Source organism: Nesoenas mayeri (assembly GCF_963082525.1).
Source record: "Nesoenas mayeri genome assembly, chromosome: 3".
NCBI classification, from domain to species: domain Eukaryota; kingdom Metazoa; phylum Chordata; class Aves; order Columbiformes; family Columbidae; genus Nesoenas; species Nesoenas mayeri.
Window position 1 is genome coordinate 74,209,512 of NC_137544.1, and position 14,334 is coordinate 74,223,845.

The following is a 14,334-nucleotide window of genomic DNA, read 5'->3' on the forward strand; positions in this document are numbered from 1 at the left end:
GCTTCTGTCCACTACCTATATAGAGGGAGTCCGCACTCACCCTCTCAGCCTCGCTTTTAGACGGCTCAGGTTACACAGAATAAATCCCCCTGCAGGTTTCTGCAGACGAGTTTCCTGATGCTTTCTGTTGCTTTTCATTCATACACACAAACCCCACTTCTATTTCATACCTGTTCCTGATAGAGACCTCAAGAACACATAAGTATTACTAAGGAAAACTGATAGAAGGACTGGCCTTTTTTCATTGAGCAGGCACTTTCACAAGTTTACACCAATGTTTTCACTTATAAGCTTCCTGAAGTGCTTGTTTTTGAGGCTAAAGCTCTCCACATACAGGACTTGGGCATGTTGTATGATTTAAAAGAACAGTGATTGCTGGAGCAAATAGTTGAACATGCACAACATCCTCAGATCAGTGGCAAGATATTTTGAAGTGAAAATCCTTTTGGTTCTTCTGGATTGGTTCTAAAAAAAAAGTGAAATAAAAACAAAAAACCAATGGCATGCTGACCCAGTTTGCTTCCAAATCAAACTTCTCTAACAAAAACTGCTCAGATGTGGCCAAACAATTTCTGCTTATGCGTGAAATGTACATGCAAGTTACAGCCATTGTGTGACCATGAAAACAGATTAAAATTAATGCTATTTCAACTTTCTATACATTGTATGCTTTGAATGGCGTTATTTTTTTAGTCAAGTAATTACAGGGTGGAGAGGATGCTTGGCCAACGGCAGCAGGTTAATTACAAGGCCAAACACCCACTACATCTTGCTCAAAGAGACATGAAATGATTACACATTGTTGTAACTAATAGGCTAGTTTGGACCACTGATTGAAAAGCTACCCTCAATTTAAAAGAAATGTGTAATTTCTATCTAACTATCTTTACCATTTTTACAAATAGTGCCATATACCACAGGGTGATTAGCTAAATTTTTGGAGACAGGTGATGTCAGTTTATTTACTCTGTCGACCAGTTCCTGGTCTTTGTTCAAGACACAGCAGTTTGGGAGAAAATACCTTAAAATAGAGATCTGCGATGAGAAAAACCCTAGCAGAAAGCTTTTGTGGTACCTGCAGCAGTTCTGAACTTTAACTGACTGTATTTAAATTATATAAGATAAGGCCAGGAGAGATCATCTGATAATCTAATGTGTATACCAGCCATAAAATTTCTCCTCAATACCTCTATGTTGAGAACAGCACACCCTGGATAAAAAGAGTTTTCCATAAAAGCACTCACTATTCATCTGAGGATGAATCCAGGAGGATCCCAGTTTTGGGCTGATATCAATTGTAGACCTCTAACTGGGACCTAATCCTCTTCCTGTGAGACAGGCTCCGGATTTCCAGGAGCTGTTCACCTGAAGACAAACATACACCTTGCTGAAGTCAACGCGAATGCTCACGTGCTCCAAGACAGTCAAACCCTTATCCACTTTGTTGAACATGGATCAAAGAACACTCTTCAGTAAAGACAGGACAATGACTTTGTGTGTGCTGGGCCTATAAACACAAGTGTGCCTGAGCACTCTGTCTGGGCAGAGGACCCTACCTTAAATCCAGCTGCATGAGAAGAGCTTCCAGGCTCTTTTTCCACTGCTAAATGGTCCACTGGACCACTCCAACATCCAGATCCACTCCTTTGTGCCAAACCATCTCTAAGTTAAATTGTTAGCATGGTCTGGCTATATGAACTGGGTAGCTCACAAACAACTCTTGGGCACGGATTAGAAGTCAGTACGTGCCAGGGTCTAGTCCAGCAGGCAATTTGCATACAGCCACCCTGTTTTAGAGCTAAAACAATTTAAAACCATGGGAGTGGCCAGGCTAGGTCAGTTGGCTGTCAGGCTAGAGAAAGGCCCTTACACTGTTTAGTTCATTAGTACAAATATAACTTGATGGATCTTAACCCAAGAAATGTTTATCAATAAATTACTTTGAGACATCTTCTATAGATAATCAAGCATTCTACTTAAAATTTTCTTGATAGTTTTCATCAATATATAAACCAAAAGGAAGATACATCTATTAAGACAGCTGACATTTATACAGTTTTGTGCTTCCCTCTCCCTAAAAATAGAGCGAGGATAATTGAACTGAAAACCTAAAGATTTCAAAAAAACAATTACATAACTTGCCACACTTGCCCTGTTTTCCCCTCTACTCCCCCTTTTACTTCTTTTATAAAGAGGTCAAGGTTATTAAATGTGAGGTTCTACATTCATACAGCAAGAAAAGTGGGATCTAAACATACAGTAAACATTTTTCATGCAGCCTGAATTTGCCCACGTAGCCTATATGTACTATGTTTGTTTACCAATTAGGGTATGAAATTGACACTTTGATGTACACAGTGTGTGCAACTCACGAGGGTGAGATAATGGTGCAATGAAAAACTTCTTTTCTCTCCCTGAGTCATGTGTCTTTAGAGAGTCCAAAACTGCAGTCCTTAGTCTCGCTAATTTATTTACCTCAGTAGGTGTGTCATCCATGTAAGGACTGCAGTTTGATGACCCAGGTTTGCAATGTTAAAGTTGCTCTAACATATATTTTTGCATTGCATTAGGCAAAATTACAGCTCCGACACTTCTGCTCTAGCAATGCCTGCACATTTGGGAAGCCATGAGAAAAGTTACTCTAATAATTACAGTCTTATCTATGAATTTATAACTTCCAATAGTGTGCTGATTTATACAGTGTGGCACTATACATTAGATGCATGCTGCCTCAGAAAATTAATGCTGCATTCTTACAACCATATGGGCAGCTGGCGAACAGCCAGAAGACCAGCAGAGCAAGACCCTACCTTCACGCAAACCTTCCCTGTGCAAGAGAACTGTCTGCATGAACCGCACCAGACAAGGAGCAGAAATAAAGGGACCCTGTATGATGTTGTTGCTTATAACCATCAGATCCCCGAGCACAGATGTACGCCAATATGATTAATGAGAGAAGCTGCACAGACACGACCCCCTTGCAGCAGGTAATCACATAGGCACCACAATTCTTGATGTCTCAGAATAGAGAGGATTGCAAAGGCCTCCTTGTATATCTGTTTTTCTTATTTATGGATTTATCTGCTAGTTGTTTCGCTCACTTGCAACAAAGTTTAGCTTGCAGGCTCTACAGGGAAGGGCATTTATCTTATTTGTTCTGTGGAATGCATATTATACTTTGAGTGCTGAACAAACAATCACAATAACGGCTTACGGTAGCTTAGTTATCTTAAGCACTTTAAAAAAGAACATTGTTCAGTGAGGAAAGAAGTAAAAAACCATTTTTCATTATCACTTGCAAATAAAGCAGTTTTTGTTCTCTGTTCTTTTGCTTCGTTCACCCTATTATTTCTTATCAAGTACGTCATCATTTATTGAGTTAAATCAACCGCCAGCAGCTTCAGTGGAACTATTTACAGGAATGCTGGGCTGAACTGGAAATTCCTCAAATAGGATTCTGTCTTCTCACTATGCAAATTATAAAAATCTGAGAAAGTGTACAGAGGAAAATTTAATTTACTGGTTTCAAGTAAATTTATGTAATACCTGAAATGGAAGATTCCTTGATGATAGCTCAAAAACACAATCCTGTTTATAATGTATTTTATGTGTATAATTCTTGGCATTCATTAATATCTCTGAATGTTTTTTTACAACTCTTCACAGGAATCATGTCACTTGCTGGGCTTTACAGCAGCTGCTTTACTTCCCATTGCAATAGCCCTATGAAAAAAAATAGGGACTGAAAGGGAAGCAGCACACATTTTCCGCTGTAAACTAGCTTGTACACTATAATTTCATGCTTTAGCTCTCTGCACACTAGCTTTTCCAAAGGAGATCAGGACTTATGCTTTATCTCCCACAGTTCAATTTCCATACTTAATTCTGTCCTGATGGTTCACCCAGACAGCTAAATTCTTGTCTACGATGATGACATTTGTCTGTTGATGGCAACAGCTTGTTCTGCAGGTACAAGTGTGCCTGATTTCTTTTAATACTGCTTCAGCACTGTCCAGCTCAGTGCAGAGCTAATCAGCTGCGTGGTCACTGCTGGTATCTGACCATCAACAACATTTCCAGTTTTCCTGCCACTACAGAAATACACTGCAGTGACTTGGGATTTGTGAGAAATGACATCCAAACATTATTAGCCTGCTCAGTTTTAGAGATTTGTTTGTATCCAGACTGGAGTCTAGCTACAGTTCAGAAATGCTGACTAGCTGCAGTTAAAATAGAAATAAATAAATTCACAGCTGATTATATATACCACGTGGGTCTAGCACAGTGATAATTTTATTCCTGGTGCTCCTTGGCATTTGAAAACCCAGGCATGCCAGCAATGCTAAATCAATTACTTTTAGTAGCCAGTTTTACCAGAGCAACCACCTCTCTTCCCCAGGAAAAACAATTTTATCAATGTAGCTTGTAACAGCAAAATCATGATCTATGCATACCCTGTACCTAAAAGTCTCCCTCCTAACCATGAAGTAATACAACCACCGGTTCTCATCCTGTATCTTGTACAATTCCATTTCACCAATATGCAAACAGAGCCAAGCATCTAAGTCACAAAACCAGTGCACAAATGTCATCTATGACAGAGCACATAGCTATGTGCCTGGGCTGTGGACTATCGCATCACAGATTTTACATAGTGTCTTGATCTTTGCAAGCACTGCCAGAACATCCAAAGTTGTCTGGTAGCACAGTCTCTGGATACGGAAAAAAATACAGTCCCCTTTTTTTTTCCTTTTATGTAAGAAGAGTTATATTTGTGCTTTTTCCTTGTTCTCTCTACACTTCCAAAAGGAATATAGTATAGTTTTAATATAATATTACAAGAACTTGAGGTTTGTCCCCTTCTTCAAGTTCTCTAATGGCTTTCAGCACCTTCCAGAGTTTGGGACCCAAGAAATAGGATCTGTTCTGTCCTTGGCACTGTAAAGCTCTAACATAGCACAGTTACAGATGTAGGGCAAAAGTATAACTGACCTTCACCTGTAAAACCAGAACTGCTCGTACTTATACAGGAGTTACAATGCTGGATAAAAACAATAATTTAATTGCTTAATGTAGACAAGGCCTCTGAGGAATCTCCTTCTTCAAATCACCCAGCCAATCAAAACTTCATCAGCAAAACCCACACATCTGAACTCCCTCAGCAAAGAGGAACTTGAAATACTTTGCCAGGTACACTAAAAAGAAACAGCATTTCCCCCTTTTTAGCCACCTGAAGAAACCAAAAAAAGATACACACTCAAACAACCGAGTTCAAATATGATTGTTGAAGGTACTAAGTTCCAGAGCATGCCCGATGCAAAACAAATCAACCATCAAAGTATCAGGATCTATTACTTACTTTAGTGGGTTAAAAAACAAAGCCAAACCCCCAGAGCTGTACTGGATTACAGTCTATACAATGGGTGATGCCTCCTAGGAGCCAGCTGACACATTCGTGAGAAACCACACATAAATTATATGCCTAAAAACCATTAGAACACATCTGATGCTTTAACTTCATCTCAGGTGCATCTCAAGCTGTGGGAATTTCTGTCAATACAGTCTTTTTATACAATTCCTTTCATGCAGCGCTCCGAAAAGCCTCCATAAACATTATTAAACACAGCAGCACCCGAGCGTTGTTCTCGCTCTGCCGGGAAGCGCTGAGGCACAAAGGCGAGGTGCGGGCTGGAGGCCGCAGGGGGAGCGGCCTTGCCCTGCACCCTGACCCCCGCCCGCGGGCAGGGCGGGTTTCGGCAGGCAGGGTAGGGCAGGGTAGCGGGGACGCTCCCGTCCGCCCGCCCGAGCGCGGAGCGGGGCCGCACCAGCCTCCGCCCGCAGGGTCTTTGTTCCGGCGGCCGCGGCGGCCCAGGCCCTTTGTTGCTGCGAGCGCCCGACCGCGGCCCCCGCGCAGCAGCCAGAGCTCCCGCCGCCGCTGCCGCTGCCGGCGAGCAGCCTCCTGCCGGCAACCCGCCCCCCGCCGCGCCAACGGCCGCCGCGTGTCCCGGCCGCCGCCCCTCCCCCCAGGCTCGTTCACGGCGCGGAGGGACCCGCCGCACCTGGCCGCGCCCCGGCCCGGCCCCGCCGCCCCCGGCCCGCTCCCCGCGCCGCCAGGAGAGGGAGGGGAAGAGAGAGGAAGGGAAGAGAGGGGAGGGGAGGGGAGGGGAGCAGCGCAGAGGAGAGGAGAGGTGGGGGCGCCCTCCTGAGGCGCGCGGCCGCTGCCGGGAGGTGACGGCCGGCGAGAGCGCGCGCACGCGCCCCGGGAGAGGGAGGGCGGGCGGCCGGGCGGGGGCGCGCACGGGACGGTGTGTGAGGGAGCGAGCGAGGGGAGGGCGATACCGGGGCGGAGAAAGGCGGCGGCGGCGGCTTCGCAGGGCTCAGGACAGGCGAGCGGGGACAGACACTGCCGAGCCGGGAGACACGGCGGCCGCCACCGCCGACGCGGGGCATCCTTCCTTCTCCCCGCCCTTCCCGCTTTCTCTTCTTCCTCGCCGTCCTCCGGGGCCGACCGCTATCGCCGGAGCCATCCCGGGGCGTTTTCGCGGCGCCCGTGCAGGCGGCGGCCGAGAGGAGAACCTGCCCCTCCCCTCTCCAACCGAGACTGAAGGACCCCGTGCTCCGTCCCCGCCTCCAACCCTCGCCGGGGCTCGGCGGAGAGGGCCCGGCCCCGGCTCGGCTCCCCGGCGGCGGGCTCGGCGAGGATGTCGGGCGGCGGCGGCAGCCGGGAGGAGGAGCGGCGCAAACTCGCCGACATCATCAACCACTGGAACGCGAACCGGCTGGACCTGTTCGAAATCAGCGACCCTACCGAGGTAAGCGACCCCTCCGCGACCCCCCCGCCCGGGCCGGCTCGCTCCGCCGCCCCCCCTCCCAGGGCTGCCCGGAAGGTGAGACACCGCGCCCGGGCCAGGCCGCACCCGCCTCCGGTCCGCGGTCAGCCTGCCCCCCTGGCCGGGGGCTCGGGCAGGCCGCTCCCCTCTCTCCGTTAACGCGCAGCCCCCTGTGGCCGGGAAGGAGGCTCCGATTCTCCGCAGGGAGAGCCGGGGGGAGCCCCTTGCCGTGCCCGGAGCGGCTCGGGCGGAGGCAGGTTGTATCGGCCAGGGAGAGAAAGGGAACGCAAGGCAGGAGCCCTCGCCTCCCGCAGGCAATGCCGGCCCGACCCAGCGGGACAGGCGGCTCCTAGGCAGGAAACCCTCTGGGAGCTGGAGGTGGCGAGAAGGGGTGGGCAAGGGCGGTAATACAGAAGCTGCCCCCCGCTCGACCCCGAAGCGGGTTACCTCTGTGGGTTTTTTTTTTTGTTGTATTTTTTCTTTTTTTTTTTTTGTCTGTGAGTTAATCAGAGCCTAGAGGCGGCTAGTAGAAGGACTAAAAAGCCTGGCGCTTTCTGTTGTTGGCTGCTTGTTTGTTTCTTTAAATACTGAGCTTTGTGCAGAAGGCGCCTCTTACAAAGCAACCTGCTTCTACTTGAGCGGCTCTTGGGGCCGCTGGTGCAATCTCCGGGGGAGCTTCCCCAGGGCGTGACGGACGGAACGCCTTGGCTCGCTGTGTCCGGAGCCTGCCAGCCCTCCGTGCAAAGTAAATATCAGGAGCAGGTTCGTAGTCCTGAGTTCACATGTTGTACCGGAAAAACACAGCGGGTAATTTCTTCCTAATGAAATGGGTGTTTTTGATGGCTGAGAGAGGCTGGGTTTACTTTTCTTTTTTTTTTTATTTTTTTTTTTTAAGTACTAGTCAAACCACACCCTTCCACTGCCCCTTGTCATGTTCTCTTTGGCTGGTTAGTGCTGTGCGGCGGGGGGGGTGAGCCGGGGAGGCAGGTTACAGTCCTGTTTGTGTGTGACAGTGCGCTCCCTGCTCCGAGGGTGGAGGCTGATCGTGTGCGTGTTCCCGGGAAAAAGGAGGAAATTCACACTTGCTCTTGGCCTGGCCCAGGTCCTGCTTGGTTATTAACAGAAGCCTCAGAGAAATCACGTTGGCTCGGTCTTGGAGCTTGCTCTTGTTTCTGCACATAGGTACTGGCTGCTGGCATAGCCATGAGAAAGTCTTGACGGCAATTCTAAGATTATTCAGTCTGTGATAGCTTGAAATAATTGCTTTGGGTATTTTCAGTTCTGCTTGTTGCAAACTGTTTCCTGAATGCTAAGATGAGAAATTTCTGTGATTATTTCCCGCATCCTGCACTAATTTATAATAATTCGTCCTCGTTGCTTCTGTTGTTTGGGTTTTAAAAATATCATTGTTGGCTGATGGTTGCTTGTTCAAAAAAGTGGGCTGATGCTACCAAGAAGGAGCCTTCATGATTGTTTTGAGAACATAGCACAGTCTTTCTGCAATTGTAGGTTGACTGCTGTCTGTGGCTCATTTCATGTCAGATTAATGGATTTATCAATTCCTAACATAATTTAACTCCAACCTATTTTCTTCTTGTTTATGGCAGATTGTGCTTCTGTAGTTTTGTTAGTAGTTTAACAAATCTTACCATTTTTTTAGGTCAGCCTTACATGTTTGTCATAATTAACTAGATGTTGCACAGAAGCTATCACCTTCATTATAGTTATTATGGAAAGAAATAGGAATTTTATTTGCATTAGCTCTGCAGTTTAAACCTCTGAACCTGTATAGGAGCATGCTTCTATCTGTCAACAATGACACTTATTTCAGCTGAACAACTGATAGTAAAAATTAAGTGTACTAATATCTCTCTGAATGCTTGAGCTTTTTAGACTACTACTTCTAAAAATGTTTGATAAGGCTGCAGGTGCATCTGCAACAAACTGACAGTAGGTAACAGTTTTACAGCTAAGGTGTATTTTCCTGACAGATACTTACAAATGTTCACATTTTTTTCACTGTTATCCTGAGCTGACCCAAATTTGGCAGTATTTTCAACCCAGATGATGATGTGATTCACACGTGTACTATTTATCAGCTTAAATGAAAGCCTTTTTACTAGACTGCTTGAGAGCTGAGAATTGTCTGTTTTCTGTGCTTTTCCTGGCTCAACTTGTCCATTGGGCATGTCTTGCTTTTATAGGGGCCACAGCAAGAGTGGCACCAGTGAAGATGCAGTAACCTGAATATGACTTTGGGTTGGGTGTGCCTGAGCTGGGTCAGACTGGATCAGATTGAACTGTTCAGATGTGGCTGTTGACAGTCTGGGTTAACTTTGCAGCTGGCACGTGCCTGTACTGCAAACTGTCACCCAGGAGCTTCTGGTCATATACATCATGTTTAGAATATCAAGAGTCGATGCCTTATAGTGATTCTCCAGGCATTTCTTCAGTGTAAATAATCTGGCTTAAGTGACTTATCTTTTAAGTTTCCTATAGAGAGAGAATAGGATTTTCCAGAGGAGCTGATCACTTCCATAGTAGTAGGGTCTCAGGGAGGTTTATATATTCAAAAAAGAAGAGTGAAATCTAGCGTGAATTGACCAGAATTCTAACAGTATAGCTTAGGCAGTGACAGTGAAAGCTATTTGTGTGTGACCTACTGATGGACCTTGATGTTAGTTTGAAACGTCTAATTCTTTGGTGACACAAAATTGTTTAAGTCCATTGAGTACTCATCACCTTAATGGAGCATAAAATGTGACTTGTTTTGGAACATACAGAGTCGGATTTTGGAAGTGGTTTAAAGGTGTGTGTTTTGTTTTGTTTTGTTTTCAGAGAAGTGCTTCATGAAACAAATCAGTTTGAATTCCTGTGAATATTACATGGTGTAGACTAGTCCTAAGGGATTAAAGATCCACTTGTCTACTTGCCTCTTTTGAGAGTTAGGCACAAATTATTTCTTGAAGTATATTTCCTGTAAGATATTGAAAAGCAAGAGCCTTGAGTAGGGCATGTTGTAGAGTTCGTTACAAACTTTTTCTTAACTTGTGTGATGTGAACAGTTAACTAAGTCATTCAGTGCTACTTTTCTCCGGCAAAATAGGGATGAAGGGAACTTTCTGTTCCGTGCTCAAGCTTGGATATTCCTCTGTCTGTATCCCATGTGAAAAAGATTGAACACTACTTAGGTGGGAGGGTTTCATATCTTCCCTTATGCTTTCACTGAAGTCAAGTATGGACTCATGCTTGAGAGCAAGGTAGTAATTTTAACTTTGTTAGGTATTTACCTGTTTTAACACTTGTTGCTATCCTGATTTATCTTTTAATAGTTTGCATTGGTTTAATTTAGAAAATTTTTTTCAATTCAGACGGTAGCTGAGGGAGAAGCTCTGTGGCTTGAGAAACTTATAAATGGACAAACCCAGACCTCTGTTTTTTAAAGTTTTAGTTAATACCAGTTAAACTCTAGTGGTGTCAGGAGTGGTGCTAGGTACAGACCTTTGGCTCTTTAATGTTGGTACTAATTTAAACTTGATTAAGCTCTGCTGTATCTACTTCAAATGATGAGGTAGCTACTCACTTTTGCAATTCTAAGGAAGATACTGAAGGCTTTGGGGAAATGTGGAGTGAAGCGAAGCATGTTTTTCTTTGTAGATAAACCAGCAGCAAAATTCGAAATGAAGCAGTATGTTAACCCTTTTCTTTAAATGCATTTCCCCTTTCCAGTCTACTTTATCCTCACCCTTGTTCCAAGTATTACCATGTTTTTTGTATGCTTTTAATATTTGGCTTGCTTTTTCCTTTTTTTTTTTTTTTTTTTTCCCCAAGGATATAAACACAGTAAAAAGACTTCAGACCTTTTGCAGTAGGAGATAAATTGGTCTTTTGATCTTGATTTAAGTCTAGGATGATTATAGTACCCAAGTTTTCAAAAAGGAATAGGTTTGAATTAATGTTTTGGTAGCAAGTAGATACAGTTGTTCAGAAGCTTGTAGAAAGGAAACTACTTGCGTTTATACACTTTCACCTTTGCCCCTACCTCTGCAATGAAATTGCTTACTGGAATTAAGTGATTAATTACATAAAATGACTGCATATGTATGTTTTAGGGGAGAGCAAGGAATGCAAAGGCACTGCAGACTAGTGCATTTATCACTGTCAGATTAAATATGAATCTTCCTGAAAGCATTTAAGATTTGTTGATTTAAGATGCCATATGTGAATTAGGCATTATAATTGTTGATCTTGATGACAAAGTAAGGTTTCATCTTTAATATACATTTTGGTAACTGCATAAGAGGGGAAGAGGAGTGCTGTGCTTTTCTGAACACGGTTTCTGGGTTAGGAATGTGAATTGCATTTAATTTTTTGAGAAAGACACTTTTTAGAACAGGGTTTTTCTGATAGTTCCCCAAGGGCTTGGGGATTGTTGTCAGAAACATGATCTGTTGTAGTTTTGTTTTCTGATAGAGAAAGCTGTTCTGAACTGATCTAACATACTTATGTGTTAACAAAAGTAGAAAAGTCTAATCAAAAAGCTTGGAGAAACAGCATGTTTGCATTAAGAATTGCTGCTAATAGAATACTTAACATTTAAATGGTCATAGTTTAAAGAAGGAGGAATTTGGAAGGTGTTTATGGCTACTTGATTTATTTTTTTTTTTTTTTTTTCCTGAAAATCCCTTGTATAGGCTTTACAGCAAGGTATTAGGAAAAACTCTATAGAATGAAAGTGGTTTTTGGTGGTGGTTGTGTGGTTTTGTTTTGTTGCTGGTTTTGGGGTTTTGTTTGTTTTTGTTTTTTAAATGGACTTCCCGCTGTTCTGGTGTGTTATATGTTTGGTCTAGTCAGTATGTTTTAAATTCTTTTTGCTGGCTTTAAATACAAATAAGCAAACAAAAAATGTTACACAGTGACAGGATACTTAAAAGTTGATGCAATTTTTGTCTTTATTCTTTGGGTTGCAATCTGATTCTGGTTCATTAAATGTCATAGGGAACACTGATATGTGACATAAAATCGTCTTTTCAAAGTAGTTATGCAAGCTTGTTATTTGAGTGTAGTTAAAGCAATAAGAATTAGGAATCTTTTGGGAATCTGCAGCAGGTTTAAAACCTATCTGCATTGTCCTCACCTATAGGCTTTTAAAAATCTGGCTCTGAGACTTTAAAAGGACTCACGTTTTAAGAATGGGATGACTATGCCCATTGTATTGCTGGTGAACCTGGTAGTGGAAGTGCAAGTCTGGAGGCAGGGAAACATCATATATATGGTAGAAATGCTTGTGCTTTCTTCACACATTGGATTTTACAGCTCTCAGTGGTTTTAACTAGTACAACTCTGCAAAACATATAGATATCCAGAAGCTGATGAATATATCTGAAAATACTGTCTCTTTAAGCATACCAAACCTATGATGTGGAAAACAAATTCTCTCTGCAACACATGTTTAAACCAATATTTAGACAGTCTGGAAAGGTGTCTTGTAACCTTTAAGGACTAGTGCTTGTGCTTTTTAATTAGTAGAATATTTTCCAATAATTAATATCACTAAACAGGCACAGTTCAAGAGGAGATAAAACCGGAGTCTGAGTTCTAGTTCTGCATTGAAATGACTGGAGAAAAGACCTCATAGGACACAGGTCTGCTAATTTGCATCAAAAGGGCTGTTTGGAGACCAGTTGAACTGAGTAAAAGTGAATAGTCTGTCTTTACAAATGAAATATAATCACTGCTATCTAGAGAGTGATAAGAAGTTTGAATTAAGATTTTGACGACGATCTACAGACAACATAATGGCATGAAAATATTTCTAGGAAGAAGCTTTATACTGTGCTTTTAATATTCCTTGTGTAAGTTATTTCTTGATTTGCTGGCTAATTAGGTCCATACAGTTCAGACATTCCAGCTTTAAGAATTCCCTCCTGATGTATGAATCTGTTCCCTGCCTAAAATGCCATTGACAAGCATTATTTTTCAGTTGAAATAAACCCTAGTCCTCTGGACATGTTAGGGATTTCCTTTTTCACAACTGCTGCCCTTTTTTTTTTTTTTTTTTTTTTCCTCACAAACTATTTCTTTTAAAAAGCTTAAAACAATCTGGATGAAACACACGTCCATGATTCTGGGGGAAAACCTTCCTTTATAATGAATAAAATTTTGCTTTCGTATCTAAGAAATATTCCTCTAAATGGTGTAAAAAAACCTAAAATGTAACTGGAAGGCGTTAAAAATTGAAACAACCTGGTGTTTGTGATAAGCATGTAGATCATAAGAAATCATTCTGAATTTGTCTTTGTGTCAGTATTAGTTCGAAGAGTTGCTTTGTTACAAATGAAGGGAGGTGGATTGTGGCTATGTGAAATTCAAGTGTTGCATGAAGAATAGCTTCTGCTTTTGACCAGTGGGTCTGATGAAGGTGGAATTGAAAATCAGTGTGAAGTAATAAACTGAATGTTATGATAAACTTAAGTGAAGTCAAATTTAGCAGATGTTCCAGGTAAGTAAAGAAGTGTTTGCTCTCCCTTGCAAAATGAACTTCGTGCTAATAGAAGGCTATTCTGAAGTATATTTAGGTAAAGCACTATGTAGGTCATTCTTGATTTTTGGCTAGGAAGAATATTTACATCTAAAATATATTTTGAGTGATGCTCATTCCAGTGAACAGAAATGTATGGGATTTTTCTTTTAGCTTGAGAAAAGGTCAGAGCCTGCTAATTTCTGTGGTTAGGTTGTTACATTGATTTTGAAGATATTTTCTGCTCTCAATGTTAATTTTTACATTAAAAAATCAGCTGCCAGCAGTTAAATGCAATAACAATTTAAGAGGATAGGGGGGTTTGCTTCTTTTTCTTTTTTTTTTTTAACTGGATATAAAATCCCAACAATGTATGATATCAAATGATATCAGTTATACCTTACTGTTAAGCAAAGTATACACATTAATTATGTTTCTTAAGTAGTTTACGTGAAGATAAGTGAGCAACATGTTGCATTATGTTTAGCTCATAGAAGAGTCAGGAATTGTTTATAAACAACTAATGTGGGGTTTCTCCTGTCTAGTTTTGTGCATCAAGATTGGAAATGATAAATGTTGAATGCACATGTCCCTGGAAATTTTTTTAGTTTGTGTAAAAACAGAGTACAATAAATTTATCTTTCTGGATGGAATGAAGATCATTAAAAGTGAAAATGCACAAGGACTATTGTGTTTGCTAATTTGTTGAGTTTTCTTGAGTAGCTGCTTGAACATATGTCTCTTAATGCCAGGTCAACTCTCAGGTAAATATTCTAGAAGAGGTTTTGTGTAATACAGCACTAGTTGCTATAGGGTGGTGGCAAACTGAAACAAAAGTAATACTCTATGTTAATGGCTCCATGGTGGATCTTTTCCTTTTTTGTTCATTGTTTTTATTGATACTTTATGTTGTGCTCTGTTGTAACTAGAACTAAGGAATGTGAAAGTTCTCACAGTCACTTACTACCTAGTACTAGATTACAG

At 42.4% G+C, this 14,334-nt stretch overlaps 1 protein-coding gene across 1 annotated transcript in view; it reads left to right on the top strand.

Annotated features, from left to right (window-relative positions):
- Nucleotides 1–6,701: 6,701 nt before the first annotated feature.
- AFDN (afadin, adherens junction formation factor) overlaps nt 6,702–14,334 on the top strand; it is a gene marked incomplete at both ends in the record, with an annotated part of 126,768 nt that continues 119,135 nt past the window's right edge. The window contains one exon of the mRNA XM_080341887.1: nt 6,702–6,812. Coding sequence (XP_080198013.1) covers nt 6,702–6,812 — 111 coding nt within the window. The remainder of the gene's footprint in view (nt 6,813–14,334) is intronic.